This window comes from Osmerus mordax, chromosome 16 (genome assembly GCF_038355195.1).
Source record: "Osmerus mordax isolate fOsmMor3 chromosome 16, fOsmMor3.pri, whole genome shotgun sequence".
NCBI classification, from domain to species: domain Eukaryota; kingdom Metazoa; phylum Chordata; class Actinopteri; order Osmeriformes; family Osmeridae; genus Osmerus; species Osmerus mordax.
In genome coordinates, this window is record NC_090065.1 from 4,122,761 (window position 1) to 4,141,310 (window position 18,550).

At 44.5% G+C, this 18,550-nt stretch overlaps 1 protein-coding gene across 3 annotated transcripts; it reads right to left on the reverse strand.

Moving 5' to 3' along the window:
• Positions 1-186: 186 nt before the first annotated feature.
• Positions 187-18,549, reverse strand: myom1a (myomesin 1a (skelemin)). Of its 3 annotated transcripts, none has more exons than XM_067253910.1 (37): positions 18,441-18,549; positions 15,351-15,491; positions 14,905-15,088; positions 14,621-14,778; positions 14,354-14,446; positions 14,129-14,217; positions 13,692-13,736; positions 13,176-13,337; positions 12,869-13,030; positions 12,030-12,171; positions 11,616-11,815; positions 11,355-11,411; positions 11,126-11,250; positions 10,829-11,012; positions 10,533-10,707; positions 10,232-10,353; positions 8,841-9,037; positions 8,344-8,470; positions 7,919-8,103; positions 7,543-7,657; positions 7,303-7,459; positions 7,009-7,115; positions 6,308-6,352; positions 5,881-6,017; positions 5,588-5,732; positions 5,218-5,277; positions 4,861-4,928; positions 4,642-4,767; positions 3,894-3,968; positions 3,557-3,644; positions 3,403-3,441; positions 3,095-3,200; positions 2,665-2,828; positions 2,365-2,401; positions 2,112-2,134; positions 1,811-1,866; positions 187-1,341 (listed from the first exon to the last, which is right to left on the reverse strand). In XM_067253910.1, the coding sequence occupies exons 2-37, from the start codon at positions 15,401-15,403 to the stop codon at positions 1,084-1,086; spliced, it is 4,266 nt and encodes a 1,421-aa protein (XP_067110011.1). In that variant the 5' UTR covers positions 15,404-15,491; positions 18,441-18,549; the 3' UTR covers positions 187-1,083. The 3 variants fall into 3 exon arrangements, with proteins under 3 accessions (XP_067110011.1, XP_067110009.1, XP_067110010.1); XM_067253908.1 differs by lacking the exon at positions 18,441-18,549 and adding an exon at positions 17,248-17,418; XM_067253909.1 differs by lacking the exons at positions 3,894-3,968; positions 18,441-18,549 and adding an exon at positions 17,248-17,416.
• Between the last annotated feature and the right edge of the window lies 1 nt (position 18,550).

Here is an 18,550-nt window from a genome sequence, read left to right on the forward strand (position 1 = left end):
AGGGAACAACCTTGTTCCCAGAAAAATGGATGGCAGACACCGTGTACTCGGCCATGTCCACAACTTTCACAACTAATGACATCATGTGCAAATTAGTGGGGAGGACGACTAGCTAACCCTATCTGATAAGCAATAATATCCTATGAGTTATAGCTAACATGTCAGTAAAAATAAGAGGACAAAACATTCAAGAGCAAATGTACCTTTTTATTCTTACAGAAAGGTGTGAGGAGTACCTTTTTTACTCTTGTTCAGTTGACATAAAACACATTTTTCACTTAGAAGTTACATACTCCAATTTCAGGAACATAGGCTACTTGACTATGGGCAGCGTGTGGATGTGCAGCGATGTAATGAAAACACTGTAGTGAATACAGCCATCAGGCTATCGGACAGGAAAATTGTCATGTTTGTTAACATTACTTTTACCTTCCTTCAGTTATCCTATGATCTTACATAATTTTGCTTACAAATAACACAGTGCACTACGAACAAGCAAACAACCAGTTTTTGTAATACACTGTCACATGTTCAATGAAATTTCTTACATTTTCCACTGGTGTAAACAGAAGTCTAAACAGTTAACATTCAGCATATAGCAAGAACGGTAGTTTTTCCTTCTCCTTCATATGTTGCCCTACAGCTCATTAGCAAGTCCTTGTTAGAGAGCTTATTATTTATAATTTTAGTATGTCACATGACATAGACTGCATCCTTTTTATGAATATGCCAGACAGTTCAACCATTTTCTGTAGTTTGACAGACTTACACACTGTGCTGATTGCAACCAACATGACAGAACTAAAGCAACAATGGGGGCAAGCATTACTCCTTTCTGTACCAAATTGTATCTATCCATACATGACAGCAGTCTTCAAAGCTCTTTAGCCTAGTGCATAAAAAGGAAAAGCCATTCTTGTTTTTTTGTTTGTTGTTGGTCTTGTGATTGTTGTTGTCTTAAAATACTCATGTTTTACTGTAACCAAACTTGAATGTCAGCACAAGGTCAGACCTGCACTAGGGTAAAAAGCTTTGGAGAAAGCCCAGTCATCTCTCAGCCTACTCCTTCCACAATCTCATACTTTATTCTTTCTTTTCCTCTCCATCAGGGCTGTAGACACTGACGGTAAACTCTCCTGCCTCCGTGCCATACTTGTTCTTCACTAGCAGGGCATATTTGCCAGAGTCAGCTGTGGTGACGGTTGCTATGGTGATACTGGCAAACTTGCCATGTTCAAACTTGAGTGCATAGCGGTTATCGGACACCAGCTCTCTGTCGTTCTTCATCCAGGTCACCTCAGGCTGAGGTTCACCCCATACATTACCGGTCAAGTTCAAGGACTGTGGGGCAGGAACAGCATGGCATCAGATGAGTAGGCAGGTGAACATTACACTATCTAACACAAACAATGTAATTCTACTCTAACAATAGGGAAGAGAGAGAGCGATACAGAGAGAGACAGAGACAGAGACAGACAGACAGACAGACAGACAGACAGACAGACAGACAGACAGACAGACAGACAGACAGACAGACAGACAGACAGACAGACAGACAGAGAGAGAGAGAGAGAGAGAGAGAGAGAGAGACAGACAGAGAGACAGACAGAGAGACAGAGACAGAGAGAGAGACAGACAGAGAGAGAAAGATAGACAGAGAGAGAGAGACAGAGAAAGAGACATACAGAGAGAGAGAGAGAGAGAGAGAGAGAGAGAGAGAGAGAGAGAGAGAGAGAGAGAGAGAGAGAGAGAGAAGAGGGAGAGAGAGAGAGAGGGAAAAGTCCAACATGGGAATATTCAAGCTTGATACCTTGCCCTCCTGGATTGTGACCACATCTGGCAAGCCTCCAACAACACGAGCACGGTCTGTAATAAGATAGCGGTCACACAATCAACTCACACACTATCAACTCTCTCAGTCTCAGCCTAGTCTAAGTTATAGCCACTTGTGTCCCATGAGGGTTGTATTAATCATATTTATCAGTTGTTTTCATTTTCAACATCACAATCAATCACTACCATGACCTACTAGTTCCTAAATTCCCCATATTTATAAAGCCAGTACAGGAAGACAGTTATTTTGGACGGAAACAGCATAGATTAACACTTACTTCTTTCTGCAATTGCTGCCGCCCTACGGAAGAGGAAAGGAGACAAGGATAATGTCAGAGGCATCTAAAAATGCCATCACAGTGTTTGTTAAACAATGTCAGGAAATGAACCCCTGAGTTGGGGCCTCTATGTTAAGGTACACATAGAGACTGACGTCTATTTTTGGGTTTATGGTGTTAGAAGTCAGCAGTTTCCATCACATAACAGTACAGTAGGTACAGCCCTGAACAGCAGTTGAGTAGGTCAACTTACTTCAGCCTCTGGAACTCTTCAAACGCATCTTCCCATACTGTAACAACATCAGTAAACGGTTAATCCCTGTTTTAATTGGCACCACAAGTTTCCTACAGGAAATGCCAGCTTGATATACAGTTGACATAGTAGGGGGTGCAGTCATGACTTTTACTTTCCGTGTCTAGTGTTACATGGAACCATAAGAATGAAGTAGAGCCACAGACACATTTACCAGTAAATGGCAGCAGCAACCATGCTAAAGACTAGGCATGACCGAGTCAACCCACTCCAGGAAGTGATGTCGAAGTCCTGACTAACCTTGACCAGACAGATCGAAGCTCCTCTTGAGGCCATCTTTGCCATCGAAGATGTCCATGGCGTATTTGCCCTTGTCCTTCTCTGTGGGCTCATTGATCTTCAGCCACAGCTGCTCTCCGGTCACGCCGCACACAAGTCTGTCTGAGTGGGCCATCTTAGCCTCTCTACCCAAGAGAGACACACAACACAGAGAGGGTTACTGCTGATCTTTTCTGAGAATCAGTCAAAAGCAGGACGCAAAGTGCAAAAATGTCTTTAAGAAAAGTGGCAATCATTTTCTAACCTTCTCTTCAGATTAAGAGCCTGTGCACTCCATGCATGAAATAAAAGTACTGTACATAAATGGGGGGAGTGTACAGGGTGAAGAGGCCAAGGGAGACACAGAGGAGGCAAGATGAAGGGGTGGGGGGTTACGGACGAGGTGACATACTTGTGGAGCCAGCCAACGCGAAGTTCCTCAGTGTGATATGTGACAAAGGAGTAGAGGATGATGCCATGCTCTGTGCTGAGAACACCGATTTCAGTGGAGGAGTTGGCTAAACACATATGGGAGGGAGAGAGAGAGAGAGAGAGAGAGACAGAGAGAGAGAGAGAGAGAGGGTTCACATATGGGTCACATATGGGTCACAATAGTAAAAGTTGGGTCATTTGTAAAAAATGTAAATATACTGTATATATGTATCAATAACATGACTGCAGTTACTCAGAAAGAAAATTGGCTCGGTATAAATGACTCACCAATGACTCTGAACAGTTCATTCATTACAGCCTGGTAACCTAGAAGAGATGACAGAAGTAAAAAGGGAAACGTGAGTGATGTTTCACTTTGGTCGCACAGTGTTTCACACCTTAGGATGACCAGACAGTAGAAGATGCATCTCTCAGAAGTTACCTGCATCAGTCAGGTTATACAGACTCTTGTCTTTTCCTCTGGTGTCCTTCAGTTTAACTTCGTAAACTCCCGCGTCCTTCTTTGAAATCTAAATCGAGCCAAAGGAGTTCTGTCAGGACCCTGCACTGACCAGACAGCATGCTGATTCCTCTCAACTTTACCATGAAGATAAGAAATCGTATTTTCTTGAACAGATAAAAGACATGATACGTGACACAGACACCATGAACGAAAAGGCAAGCTTTTCTCCAGCCCTGGATGCTGCAGGCTTAACACTAACAACATGGACAGTAGGGGACAAGAAGGCGACAACTTATTGCTAAGTGTTTGTCCAGACTTTGGGTCTTGCTGGGGGAGCCTCTGCTGGTGGTTTCAGTTTCTCCACAGATTCTTTGTCTTTCTTAAACACACACTGTAAATTAGATAGATAAGCCTGTTAATGCCAGCGCCACCTACAGGATTGACAGGGCAGGGTACCCTCTCCTTTGAGCATGCACGACTCCGTTCCTCTCTTTAGATCTCCCAGATTTGATTGTGTTCAGTCACACTGGGATGGTATCTAACCATGAGGGGTTTATATGTATTTTCACCTCAAAATTATAGCAGGTTAACGCAGAGACTGTAGGATATTTGTATGAATAAGTCCAGTCCAGTCATATTGAACACAATCATTTCATGAACTAGTATTTACATATCTTTATGATATATGGGAATATATTTTATTGAGTGTTATCATACATAAGTCAAAGGTTAGTATAAACATTTTCTACACTCAAATATATCTGTGAATGTATATAAAATAATACGTACAATACAGTAACTTCTCCCTGAATGTGAAAGGCATAATGGACCTAGTGAGTCTGACAACAACATGGGAGTGTAAACAGAGTAATGTCTTATGGCACCAACATTGCATTATTTATGGGTCCGTGTGTAAGAGAGGGAGACTAGAGAGAGGGCTGTTGCATAGCCGGAAGCAAAGCATCATTAGAAGCAAACTGCTATTCAATCAACATTTTCTAATGATAAGAAAACGATACAAAACTAAATAAAAAAAAGACAATATGCGTCCTCAATGGCCTGACCTTTCCGATGTTAAAGGTCAACTGTCCGTCCTTGATTTCAATCTTCTTGGAATCTTCATCGTCCTCCTCGATCTCGATGTTGTCCTTGAACCAGGTGATCTCAGTCTCCGGTTTGATGTTTCCTATCTGTACAGGGCAATGGCAGGGTCAGCATGTATGGGTGTGTCTTTCAGACTGGAATACTGATATTCTGACACCTAAATCAAGGATGCTTCTTACCGTGGCCGTCAATAGCACGTTGCATTCTGGGGTAACCTTAAATCCAAGGTACTCAACAAAGTGAGGTCCTGTGTGTGAGAACAACATATGTTGATGACTACTGAATAAAAACATTAATAATCACAAGCTATAAGATATAGCTATTATCATATGTAGCGGAATACCATAGTCATATGGATAGTCCCACTGTGCAATGTGTGTTCTGTACAGCTTACATTTAGTCATTTAGCAGACGCTCTTATCCAGAGCGATATACAGCTATATTATACAGCTGTACACACTGTACAGTTCTGCTTGAGTGTGTCTGAGTTATCTGATCTGTTTGTAACGTATGATGAACTGTGGTCATTTACTTACCTTGTCTTCTGACCCATTCTGCCCTCTCAAATTCTGACTTCTTCTGAAGCTCTCTGAACTCTGAAAATATGAACAAAAAAGTAATCATAAATCATTAAGATCATCTATACACTGTCCTCTAAAGTGGATTACTGTTAATTACTATTAATCTGCACTGGCCATTACAACAACTGGGCTACCAAGTTGGCAAGCGAAACGTGTAACTCTGCTGCCCCTTCATGGACATAAAGGGTAATTGCAATAAAGACAGTTGCTGGGTTACCAGCTACAAGGAGTCCTTTCTAACGGTGCCAAGGACTAGAGCAAATCGCTGAACCTGTTTTGAGATTCTACCAAGGAGGTAATAGTTCCAGAGAGAGATCCGACTCACCCTCTCCAATCATCACCAAGCTGGTCTGGCCCTTGGCCTTCCCGTCCACCAGGTTAAAGGTGAAAGTCCCCTCATCTGTGACCTCCAGGGAGTCCATGAACATCTCAATGATTCCAGTAGTCCGGTCAAAGTTGACTGTATATTTCTAGAAAAAAGAAACACCAACATGAACTTTTTTGTATTCCGCTAAAAACTATCATATATTGTGTTTCTATTCTAATGGCTAATTAGGTTATCAGCGGTGAGTGTGTGTGTGAGACTGTGTGTCACTGTCCGTATAATTGCGTCTCTACCTCTCCGGTGGTAATGATGGCGTCGTTGAAGACATACTCCACTTGGCAGGCAGACGTGAACTTCTCAACCTGGGTCCAGAACCTGACCCGGCCCTTCTCCAGCAGGTCCATGGCCATCTCCGACTTGAAGGGAATGACTGGGAAACACGATCAAGAAGAAGAGTTAAAGATTTAAGACTGTAAGACGAATTAAAAGAGATTGTGGTCGAGAATGTATTTTTCCTGTCAATATTCACCTAGAAATGGACATTCAGATTGTTATTCTACTAGTATTCTAGATAGAGTTATGAATATGTAATTCGGTATTTGATATGAAATCCGCAGCAATATTGACTCAAGACTTTACATTTTTATTCGTAGACGTTAGGTTAAACAAAGTTTGAGGTTCGATGTCTTCGATGATTTTGTGGCAGTCTAGAATACTCACTGGGGAACTTGTGCTCATGACTGAGGTCCAGAAGACGTTTCAGACCTGTCAACAACAACAACAACAACAGAACAACATGATCTCCAGTCACAGCTGCTCTCTCAGCCCTTCCTTCTGTTTCTCACACCATACCAAACACTACCAACAGAACCTCCTCTATCCTCATATGCCCTGCAGCAGTCTCTTTTCATATGCATGTAGATATCATAATAAACAGTGTTTCCCCTACCATTATATTAGGGGGGCTCCCCACCCCCGCCCCCCTGCCCCCCCTGACAGGTCAAGTAAAAAAAAAAAAAAAGAAAGTCCAATCACAAAATAAGTAATTTAAGGTTACCTTTCCTATAAAACAGGTCTATAGCTTGCTCTTTTATTAAACAAACTAAATGGCCTTATGTTATTTATCTTATTTACATGACGGCATGTCATTTATGTCTCTACATGGTCGCCCCGTCGCCCCCCCCCCAAAGCTGTAAACCTAGGGAAAACACTGATAAACATAAACATAATACAATTTACACACACAGCATACGTATATGATATGAAATGTAAAATAAACGTGATAACTACCATTTAAATACATAATCATTTTGCGGGCTTTCCTTCTAAGGTATGTAACTTATCCCTACTGGATGGACTTGGAAGGGAAGACGTTGAAGGACTGACGTAATGTCAGGCTGAGTATCACTTGAGTGACTCACCTTCCTCAGTTAGAGTGTAGCTGGATGAGACGCCGTTAGTGTTGGTCACCATGCAGCAGAAGGTGCCCAGGTCCTCCAGAGAGGGGTTGTTGAAGATGGCCCTCGATCTGAAAGTTCACACAACGTGAATTAATATGATTTTAAGTACAGCATACATAGGAGAATAGAAGTGCTTTTTCATATGTGATTTACATGCAGAAGCTGTGGTAAAGTCTTAGGCTATAGCTTTAGGGGCTCAGAAATGCACAAAAATAGGTTTACGTAAGAAGGCAGACATGAAGACACAGTACTTACTTGCCACCTTCAGTCACAATGGTGAGGCGAGATGGGTCTGTGATGGCCTTGTAGTTCTTGGTCCACACAAACTCAGAACCTTCGGCCATCTCGGAGCACTCAAAGATCATGGAAATCACTCCATCATCATCAACGTCAACAACAATCTCATGGGTGCCTGGAAGAGAAAAATATTTTGTTCTGACTCTGTATGTGTGTGTGTGTATGTGTGTGTGTGTGTAGTCTAAAAGTGTTCCTCACCAGGGCGGGTCTGGGCCAGGATTGGACCCAACACGGCACATGGTTTTCCAACACCAGCCAGGTTCTGAGCTCGCAGTCTGAACGCGTAGGAGGTACCAGCCTTCAGACCGCTGACCTACCTCACACCCAGGAGGACAGGGGAATTAACACACACTTCACAACTCTCCCTTGGTCCACACTCCACAACCAGCTCAAGAATGGATGCCGGGTTCCTTTGAACAGTATTCTAACAGAATTATACATTTCCTAAGGGTATTCCGTTTTCCAGCAGTTTTCAACAGTCATCAAACTTTATTTGAACAATTTTCAAATTGTATTCTAACAGTGATCAAACAGCATTCTCACAGAGACAGATAGGTCATTAACATATCCTGACCTTGATGAATTTCTTCGTGGCAGCCTTCTCATTGACGCCCTTCCAACCCTTCTCCCCGGCTGAGGACTCGTTGATATCCAGGTAGAATCCGTTGACGGGGGAGCGCCCATCGTAGGTGGGGGCCTCCCAGAGCACCACGAGGGAGGTGTCACGCACCTCCAGGACATAGATCCCGTGGGGGGCACCTGGATGGAGACAGGGAGGGAGGACAGGGTTTCCAACAGAGACACGGTGGGAGTCTTGGAGGACTTTGGGAACATACTGTACGTGCTTCCACCACCACAAGGTTGTGTAAAAGTAGGGAATGACACTGGAGGTTAATTATAAATACAGAGAATATTTAAATGTTATTTTTTTTGTTTGTTTTTTACTGGATTCTAGACAAAGACACGTGGCAAGGGAGAGGACAGGTCTTCTCACTGTACCTGGCACAGTGATGGTCCATTCCTTGCACTCCAGCGCGGCGCTAGGCAACGAGCCCACACTCACGCCCGCCATGTTCTGAGCTCGCACCTGGAACTGGTAAAACACGTTCTCCTTCAGATCTTCTGCCTGCAGAAAAGAAAAAAACAACAAGGATTATAGTTTATAAATTATAATTACGGTTTCATAATCCAAGTGCATCGTCACTTAATCCTGTACAAATAACAAAGCAAATTGTGATGTCTTTGTCATCAGCTGCACTGGATTTGACTTGGTGAATACCAATCGGTTTTTTATGTCAGACAATAAGTCTGGGATTAGACAAACAAACAATGCTGGTAATGTATCTTTACACACATCCTATTTCATTAGTACCAAACTCCTAAGGCAAGGTGGTAAACATTCTGTGATGAAACAGTGTTTAGTGATTGGCAGAAAGGCTGTTCCAGAGCTACAACAATGTGCTAGTTAGTTTGAATTTCAGAGCTCGGCTACTTACTTTGTAGGTGGTTGTAGTGATAGCCTTGTGATTCATTTCATGCCATTGGCCAGCCAGCCCTCCCTTAACGGTCCTGTAGTCTACAAAGTACCCCCTGATGTCTGCTCCTCCTGTGGCCGTGGGCTCCTTCCAGCCCAGAACCATGTAGTCCTTCGCACTCTCCAGCAGGCTCACTTTCCCAGGGGGGCCAGAGATGGCTGGTGGACACACACACACAACATAACCCACACAGACACATATGCGTGGGTACACAAACACACACACATACCGGTACAAAGAAACAGTGTGTCAGACTGTTACTTCTCTGCAGCTTTGTTAAAACACTAACAACAAGGTCGAAACAATAACAACAAGGTCAAAACACTAACAACAAGGTCAAGAGGCTAACAACAGCACAGCAAAATGGTCAGGCCATGACCTGGTGGGACACCTGTCAGGCCTAGTAAGATAAATGGGATTTGACATATAAAGTAGCTCATGTCTCAGCCTCGTTCATAAGTTCAGCCCAAATAATCAACATGCATAAAACTCTACAAAGTGTATCCTTACTAGGCTGGGGGATAGTTTACTTACTGTGAGTGCTATTGCCAGGGTTACCCTGAACCTTGTCAACGCTTTTAGCCCAGGTGTCAGGCTAGCTCAGTCACAACACAATGTTTTAGCCGTCACTCTGGCCATGCATGGCCCCTATAAGAGTTAGCAAACAGCAGACACATATCCAGAATGAACTGAAGCACACACAATATCCCACACAATACAATACTTCATAAATGCAATGCAATATACTGAGTGTAATTCAAAACAAGCTTGAATTAGTTTAATTATCAACATTACAATGAATGTTTGATTTACATATTTCCGAATGACAACGTACCTCACATTGTTCAAGCAATGACACGTGCACATGCAAGTTCTCTTTTAGATAATGGCTTTGGAGATGTTACAGAACACAAGAAAACATTTAAACAGTGTTTACTAAAACCACAAGGGGACATTTAGTCAGGCACGTGCAGACAACACATCCGGGCTTCAGCACAGACACAAGTAGAGGTGTGAAGCCACAGAGGGTGTAGATCTGACAGACGGTCCTCAGGCCCGCGAGGGGACACAGAGAGAAGGGAAACCATCATGAAATGGTGATGAGAAACTAGATGGACTATGAAGTTGCAAGGGTAACAGATAGGTGTCGCCAGGTTGGGAAACGGGATGGAGTTGCAGCATTGATTATTACGTTGTCAGACATGGAAAGAGGGGTCTGAGGAACAGAGGATTGAACGAAGCAGAGGAATGAACGAGCAGAGGGTGGATCCTGCATGAATTTACGTAGCCCTGGGTCAAACATGAACCTCATATTGATCTGAGAAAGTTGGGAGTGTACAGTATCTACTCACCAATGCCAGCCTTCACAACCACCGCCTCCGACTCTGTGGAGCACTTGCTGTATCCTGCAGCGTTGACTGCCTTCACCCTGAACACGTAGGACTGGCCAGTGATCAGTCCATGGCAGGTGAACCTACACAACCCAGTCAAGAAAACTGCTCACGATCATGAGGAAGGAGTGAGGGTTTATCCTTAACCAAACCATTGAACGATGGGATGGATTGCTGCGAGTGACATATCAGAATGCAAACGACACGACACGGACTGAACGCTAGCACCGTACACATTCACACGGTATGTATTTCAGGGTACCTGGTTTTCTTGACAGGCTTGTTGTTGCAGGGAGCCCACACGTTACTGCCTACCACGCTGCAGTCGATGTAGTAGCCCACCAGGTGCTTGACCTCCAGGGAGGCCCCCCAGGTGACCACCACGGACGTGTCTGTGTTCCTGATGGCGACCGCAACACCTGGGGTGGACGGCAGGTCTGTGGGGGAAGGGTGGGAGGGAGGGGGCAGCGAGAGGAGATGAAGACAGAGAGAGATAGACACCGAAAAAGAAATCAAGTCACACGTACATAATGATACATGTGGCTCTGTCTAGCTCACCTAGTTTGTCTCCGACGGTGACATTGCCGGTGGCCTCGGAGGGCTCCCCCACTCCGGCAGAGTTGCAGCAGCGCACGCGGAAGCTGTAGGCCTTGCCCTCCGCCAGGTCGAACAGGGCGAAGCGAGGGGACTTCACCGGGATGCCAGTGTTCACTCTCTGCCAGCAGTCAGAGCCTGAGACGCACTGGGAACGGCCGCAAACACGACATGTACACGTCACATGACCTCTAAAGTAAAGAATAAGCTCAGCACTTGAGGAGAGGAAGTCAGAATGGGTGTGATGTGTGACCTAATTACCTTCTCTATGTAGTACATGACCCCCTCGTGACCCCTCTGAGCTGGTGGCTTCCAGCCCAGTACAACATAGCTTTTGGTTGCCTCGGTAACCACAAGGTCACTGGGAACATCAGGGACCACGCCCACTGTAGGGATCACAAAGTTCATTAAAACCCTGGAAATCTCACCACCTCAAGCTAATTTAATGCCAGTACAATACCCTGGCATTGTTGTAAACACATGCGCTCACCTGTAGAGTCCTCCTCGGTGAATTTGATCATGCCAGTAAAAGGAGCAGAGGTGTCAGCTGAAACCAAACACAATAACAATGATGTGTTTATTTTACTTCTCTCCAAAGACCGTTCAAGCAGGGATTTGACCCTGAAACCTCTTGACCTGCAGGCGAATTACTCTAAACACCGAGCTACACCTATCCTAGCCAAGGAAATCATGTTGGGATTATTTGATTGGACTAGCGTACTCTGGGTGTCTAAACCCAGGGTCCCCCTACCTCTAAGACGAGCTCTTTCGGAGGGGTCCATGGCCAGCACGGGCTCAGAGGAGCGGGAGGGCCTGCTCACCCCGGCCTGGTTGAGGGCCCGCACCCTGAAGGTGTAGGAGTGCCCCTCCACCAGCCTGGTCACGGGGAAGCGGGCATACTTCACCGGGGCGTCGTTACACTGTGCCCAGTGGTGGGTGCCCACCTCGCACCTGCCAACCACACCAACGTCACATGACACCATCGTAAGGATTTTTATTATTCACATGAAGCTCAGTATGACCCATAGATATCAGCAAGCAACAGCAAAAATACAGATGATGGTTAAAAGTGTTGAATGATTTTGTTGTTTTGCTGTGTACCATAAAGAAAGAAAAAGCCAACCTTCCTGGAGTGTTAAAAACCACAGAAGAAGAAGTATCTGACCTGTCAATGAAGTACCCCAGGATGGGGCTACTGCCCTCCACAGCTGGCTGCTTCCATGTCACCACGACGTAATCCTTGTTGGCATCATGACAACGGACATCCAGGGGGGCCACTGGAGCACCCTCCACCTCCAAGTCAGCATCTGACACACACACACACACACACACAGCCATGCACACATATGCACACACACAGACACACACACTTGTGAGAACACACTCCGACACATGTGGAGTTTCTAATTATGGATCAGATGTATTACATAGCTGCTTAAGAATAAACTTTCCACTGTGACCTACTCATGACCTGTGGGGCCTGTAACCTAAGGAACTGTTTAACCACATTACTTAACCTTTTTACTGTAATACCGGTTGTCACAACAGGACAACAGGAACCGGCACCTGACTACCTTGTGAAAACGACTTTGAGACTTCTAAAACCAAGAGTACACTTTGTGGGGGAGTTAGTGACTGAGGACAGATATAGAAGAAGCATAGCTGGGGAGAAACATGAGACTATGAGTCACTTAAAGACACAGAGCACGCGGGAGAGGAGGGAAGTCGCTGGCCAGCACCTTCCCACCAATATCTTGCTTGCCTTCAATTGTCAGTTCATTTTACATTTAGTCATTTAGCAGACGCTCTTATCCAGAGCGACTTACAGTAAGTACAGGGACATTCCCCCGAGGCAAGTATGGTGAAGTACCTTGCCCAAGGACACAACGTCAGTTGGCATGACCGGGAATCGAACTGGCAACCTTTGGATTACTAGCCCGATTCCCTCACCACTCAGCCACCTGACTCCCAAATTTTGAGCAGATGTTCATCGTGCTGTCTTACCCCTGACAAACACGTAGGCGGAGTGGGTTTCGAAGCCAGACTTGGTGTTCACGCGCAGAGTGTAGAGACCCTCGTCCTCCTTGTTGAGGTGAGCCAGGGTGAGGGTGGCCCGCTCACCACTGAAGTGCATGCGGACCCACTTAGAGGGCTTCAGGGCCACAGCTGATTGGAGGGCAAAACATAAGATGCAGGTAATGAGATCAGACTTTCATTCGTGTTGTCATTTGAACGCTGAGATACTTCCTGTTGTTTCTACTCTACTGTGTGTGACTTTACATTTGGTCATTGTGACCACACGAGTACCTACCATCTCGGTACCACACAACTTCGGGCTGGTATTTCTTGACGTTGGGATAAACGATAACAGTGCAGCCGATGCTCATGGTTTGGCCTTCGCTGCCAAAAGCCACTTCAAAAGAATCGATGATGGCGGTCTCGAAGGTGACGCCATGCTCAGGGCAGAATCCATCTGGGTGAAAGAGTCAGGGAAAAGACAGGGTGAGGAAATTCGTTCAGCTGCCCCTCGGGATTGGGAATGTGATTTACATTTACATTTACTCATTTAGCAGACGCTCTTATCCAGAGCGACTTACAGTAAGTACAGGGACATTCCCCCCCGAGGCAAGTAGGGTGAAGTGCCTTGCCCAAGGACACAACGTCATTTTTGCACAGCCAGGAATCGAACTGGCAACCTTATGATTACTGGCCCGATTCCCTCACTGCTCAGCCACCTGACTCCCCAAAAGATTTAAACTATATCATTCGATTTTTTGGGGGGGAAAGGAGCCATTGTTGTTGTTCTGGAGTTGATGACTTAACTCACGTGGTTTAGCATCGAGAGGTCCTGCTTCCTCGCCTTCTTGGAACCCTTGAAAGGATAAACAATGTCACACACTCCTATAGAAACCATGCTTCATACAACCTACAGTATAACTCTTCAGCTCACACTGGAGTTTGAAGCAGTAAACTCCTCTACTCAGTAGCAGGCCTCAGTCATGCCATTTGACCCCTGAATACTTTTAAGGTCCTCAAATAGTCCTCAGGCTCAGACAGCTTGTTTGTTTGTTTAAAGTTTAAAGGACCACAGAATATGGGAAATGGGACTATAATGAGAATTCCCTTAATGTAGTATAGTGTTTCAACTAATGTAGTTGTGTACCTTGTGTTATGTTCAACTAACATAACCTATCATAGTTATGCTGACAGAAACAAAGAAAACGACTATGCAAGGTTAATGTCAGAAACGAGAGTATGACCTACTTTTCACAACCATAGTGGCGACGGAGGACTGCTCTCCCTTCACATTGAGGGCAGACACACGATAGTTAGCAGTGTCGAGGAACTCGCAGCTGAAAAGGACCACAACAGGTAGCCCGGTCAGTTGTCTTTCCCAGATTTGTGAAGACGTATTACACTTGGTATTACTTCTATTCCACTTCCAGCTCCTCAGTGTCAGAGCAGGGCTCTCAGGCCTGGTTTACCTACTTCTTGATCTCCAGAGAGTGCATGTTGTAATTGCTCTCGGTAGTGTACTTGTCAGGGTGAGCCTTGGCATCGATGACCACATTGTTTTTGTACCTGAAGGTGAAGCACGAGAAAAGAAAGAAACAAGAAAGACTTTGTGTCAAACCATATTTTCCATCACAAAATAAAAAAACAGGCTGGATCTGCCTCGAGAAACTTCTTTCCGAAGACATATTCAACAGCATCAATATTTATGGAAATCCCTGTTCATGGGGCTCCAAGTCGTACCAGGCGATGCGTGGTTTAGGCCAGCCGGCCACAGTGCAGTGCAGCTTCACGGTCTTTCCCTCCCACACGGTCTGACCACGGGGCTTCACAATGAACTCTGGAGGGTGAGTCAGGTTGTCCGAATTCATCTTTCTACGGAACTCTGCTTTTTCCTGCATCTATAGGATCACAGGGAAGTGGAAAAGTGGATAGTTAAGTTGTTTTACAACCGTAACTTCATCCTATTTGACAGTATCTCTTAGTATGTCCTGTCCTAACTGTCTAGAATCCTGGTCCAGACTAACCTTTTTGCCAAAAGTGAGGCGGTCTGCAGACTCTCTGACATGCATCTTTCTAGTCTTCTTTTCCACCTTCACCTCCATGGCTGCGCTGGTCTCCCTGGTAAACAGGGACCTCATGGCCACATAGTTCACCCCCTCCTCCTTCACGTCTTCCTGGGACTCCGCCAAGCCCCGGACAAATTCATGACTGTGGAAAGACATCAATACGCCATTTAGTACACTATATGCCCATATACACTTTTATAGAATTCACCAACGTACAGATTTTTTTTGTTTATTGCAATTCCTGCTAATAACTACAAAAATAAATCTATGACTATCATGACCTCAGCACCATCACCATGTTCCTCCTCATCAGCATGTGGTAGCCCAGTATTAGAACTCCCACCCACCACAACGAATCCCGACTATCCACAACGTCATCATCGTCACGGCCGAGCCCTACTCACCTGCCTCTGAAGAGAGGCACCACATATCCGATGAGCTCTCTATCTGCGTCCATGGCCAGGTAGGTGCGTTTGGCTCTAGTGGGTAGTGGGCTCAGTTGAATCACCTCCTGCCCCTTCTCTGTCTGCACAGAGCTCCTCAGTCTGGCCCACAGGAGAAACAGTCAGGTGAAGAATCACATCTTTAGTGCTCATTTGTTGTTGGGTACCATTGGACCACAAACACTCTGGTGTTAAACACATATTTTTTTTGGGGGGGGGGTTATAATTAGTCCTTTTGACATCCAGTAGGTTGGTTAGACTCCCAGTGGTAAAACCTTGATATTGGTTCAGTCTAATAAAGTGTAGACTAAACACAAATGATATAAAACAACTTTATATCTCACGAAGGCACAGCACTTTGTCGGGGTCTTTACAGCTAACCTATACTACGGCCAGCCATAACTAACAGGCCACTTTTGTGTTTCACACCTGGCCCCTTAAGCCTGGAATCAGAATGACCCTGACTCACATTATTACAGAGCCAAACAGCTCTGGCATCCTATTGTAGGTTTGGTTTAAATATAGCTACCAGTGGGCCTGCTCAACAGCAGTATGGAATGAAGATTCCCAACTTTTGTACATCCTATCCACTAAGCTGGGTAGATCCTCTATCTGTGTCTCTGCCCTGTGAGAACCAGTAGCATGGCAGGTCTCTGTGTCTCTGCCCTGTGTGAACCAGTAGCATGGCAGGTCTCTGTGTCTCTGCCCTGTGTGAACCAGTAGCATGGCAGGTCTCTGTGTCTCTGCCCTGTGTGAACCAGTAGCATGGCAGGTCTCTGTGTCTCTGCCCTGTGTGAACCAGTAGCATGGCAGGTCTCTGTGTCTCTGCCCTGTGTGAACCAGTAGCATGGCAGGCTTCTGTGACATGTGAGCCAGAAGAACGGGATCAACACGAAGCAGCGATCATGGTTGATAGAAAGAATCAGATTCCAACAGAAGAAGTGTAATCGTTTTACACACACAGTGATGTGTGTGTGTAAAGACAGCTGTATAGCTGTGGCTATTCAACACTCAGGAAATGATAAGCGGCTCTTGGAACTGTTTTGTCTTCTACTACTATTAAAAACAAAATGAGAACCAAAGAACTCTCAAGGATATAGTGAATAACTACAAACTGGAATACAATACTGTAATTCATCCCTACAAAGACCAGTTAAACTTTGTAACCAACTCTTTACAGTGTCAGTACAGTAATGCTGAACCTCTCTGTCCCAGCAATTTGAAATAGCCTGGCTCTCTATGAATATCTCTGGCAGCTATCCACGTTAGCTCAAATTCAAGTTTGGGACACTTCAAAAAGGCAAGCCATGGATTTGGATGGACAAAAGTTTAAATCCTGTCATAACATCTAGGCCTATAGACAAAGCTGAACACTCTGACAAAGCTGAACAACTACCTACAACTACCTGCTCCTACCCCAAATACTATCCCTTTACTCCATCTGTCTTCATCTCTTCAATTGTATAAAACAATGCTCTGTTTTCATCCTATCCTTTATGATATGTCTATCACCAATACGTCCAATTCATCCTGAGCTACATATGAAAGTTCTGCTCTTAACCCATAAATCAGCTTTGAATCACTCAGTCCACCCACTGTACTATAATGATTCTAGTAATCATTTTTAGTTGTATTAGACTTAAACTATGCACTTCACCGCATTCATGAAACACTGTTATGTAGTTAATCACACTTCTGGATGGAGGATCGCAGCAAAGGTGATGCGGTGGTTCAGAGATGGTTGCCATGGTGTCCATATCGTCCCTTCCACAATAGAACACATGAGCCACACATACTCTTCCTTCGCCATGGTTTGCTCCATCACTCCATCCTCTCTCTCCCTCAGGCCCTGTCTTACCCATGGCTGCTCCTGTGAGCTGAGTAAGACTGCTGGCTAAAGGAGGAGGACTCAAGCGTGGAGCTGCTGAGATGATGGCTGCTCTCGTAGGTGCGCTTGTGCTGCAGGTGTTTCTGGTGACGTGAGGATCCTGACATCATGAGACGAGTCCCCGACCGCAGCTTAGACCGCGCTGTTGTTTTCTTAACACACTTTCAAAACACACCGCGAACGAACGCTGTAAATCAATCTCACCGTTATTACCGGAATTAGATGAGAGGTTATGTTAACGGTTACGTTTGCAAGTTTAGGTTAGATATTATTGCAGATCTAAAGAGGATAGCTTCTGGTATTATTTGTATGTAGTTGTTTTATTGTTGTTAAGACACAGTTGGTAGCCTACTGTGCCTACTGTGTGTAGACAGAGAGTTAGCTTTAATATTAGAAGCATGTTAAGAGGTCAAATGATATTTGAACTCATGATATAGCCTAGTCTCAGCAATAATGAATTATTTGAAAAAGAAGTCGCCTAGTGTAGAAAGTATGCTTTTTTCAAAAGCTATTACATTTCACAAGGTGTAGCCTATCACTTGAAATGACACTTCTCACTAACTGGATGAATGACACATTCTTCATTCTTCAATATTTCTGTTTGGATTGTAGACTTTCCATAGGCTACACACAATACCAATGCCAGGATTTAAGTTACACATATAGCCTAGGCATGTAGGCCTATTGATGTTAGATTAATATTTACTAATTTTTGTGAAGTATTGGCAAGGCTTTGCTAACATGTAGGCTAGCCTAGTAATAGGCCAACGTAACTAGATATTTTGTTACTCGTCCACCCACTTTTTGTATGAAAAAATGTTAGAAACGAATGCATAAAAGGCAGTACAAGCTGTACACATACAGGCAAGGCACGATTGTCTTTACATAATTAAACAATAGTGTACTGTTTTTTTTTTTTTTTACACGTGCAAGTGAATAGCCAACGAACCATTTATCAAACTTAAAGAATTAATGATGGCAATAGATGGGATGGGTTGGTAATGATTTGGTATAGAAATGGTAATGAGCATGACAACATTTGAGTGGCAAAAAGTAGGCCTGTTTCTTGATTAGTAGTGGACCAGTAATTGTTACAGTGGCACTGTTTTTAATTACATTAACCATATGGAACAACAAAGTTAAACATTTAAATATGCACTCACCAAATCCTATAATGTCTTAATCGACGAAAACAAAGGGAAGGGGGTGCAGTACCAAAAGTAGCAAAAGCAAGTCCAAATCCAGGCAGAGAAGCAAGGGTCGGGGCAGTGGA

Bases quoted from the DNA above. Each gene is read 5' to 3' on its own strand.
- myom1a (XM_067253908.1), bottom strand. From the start codon at position 17,387: ATGATGTCAGGATCCTCACGTCACCAGAAACACCTGCAGCACAAGCGC. The intron at 11,251-11,354 runs GTGAGCGCATGT...TGATCCCTACAG, and splicing joins CACCGAGGAGGACTCTACAG to TGGGCGTGGTCCCTGATGTT. The intron at 6,353-7,008 runs GTGAGTCACTCA...TGTTGTTGACAG, and splicing joins CTACACTCTAACTGAGGAAG to GTCTGAAACGTCTTCTGGAC.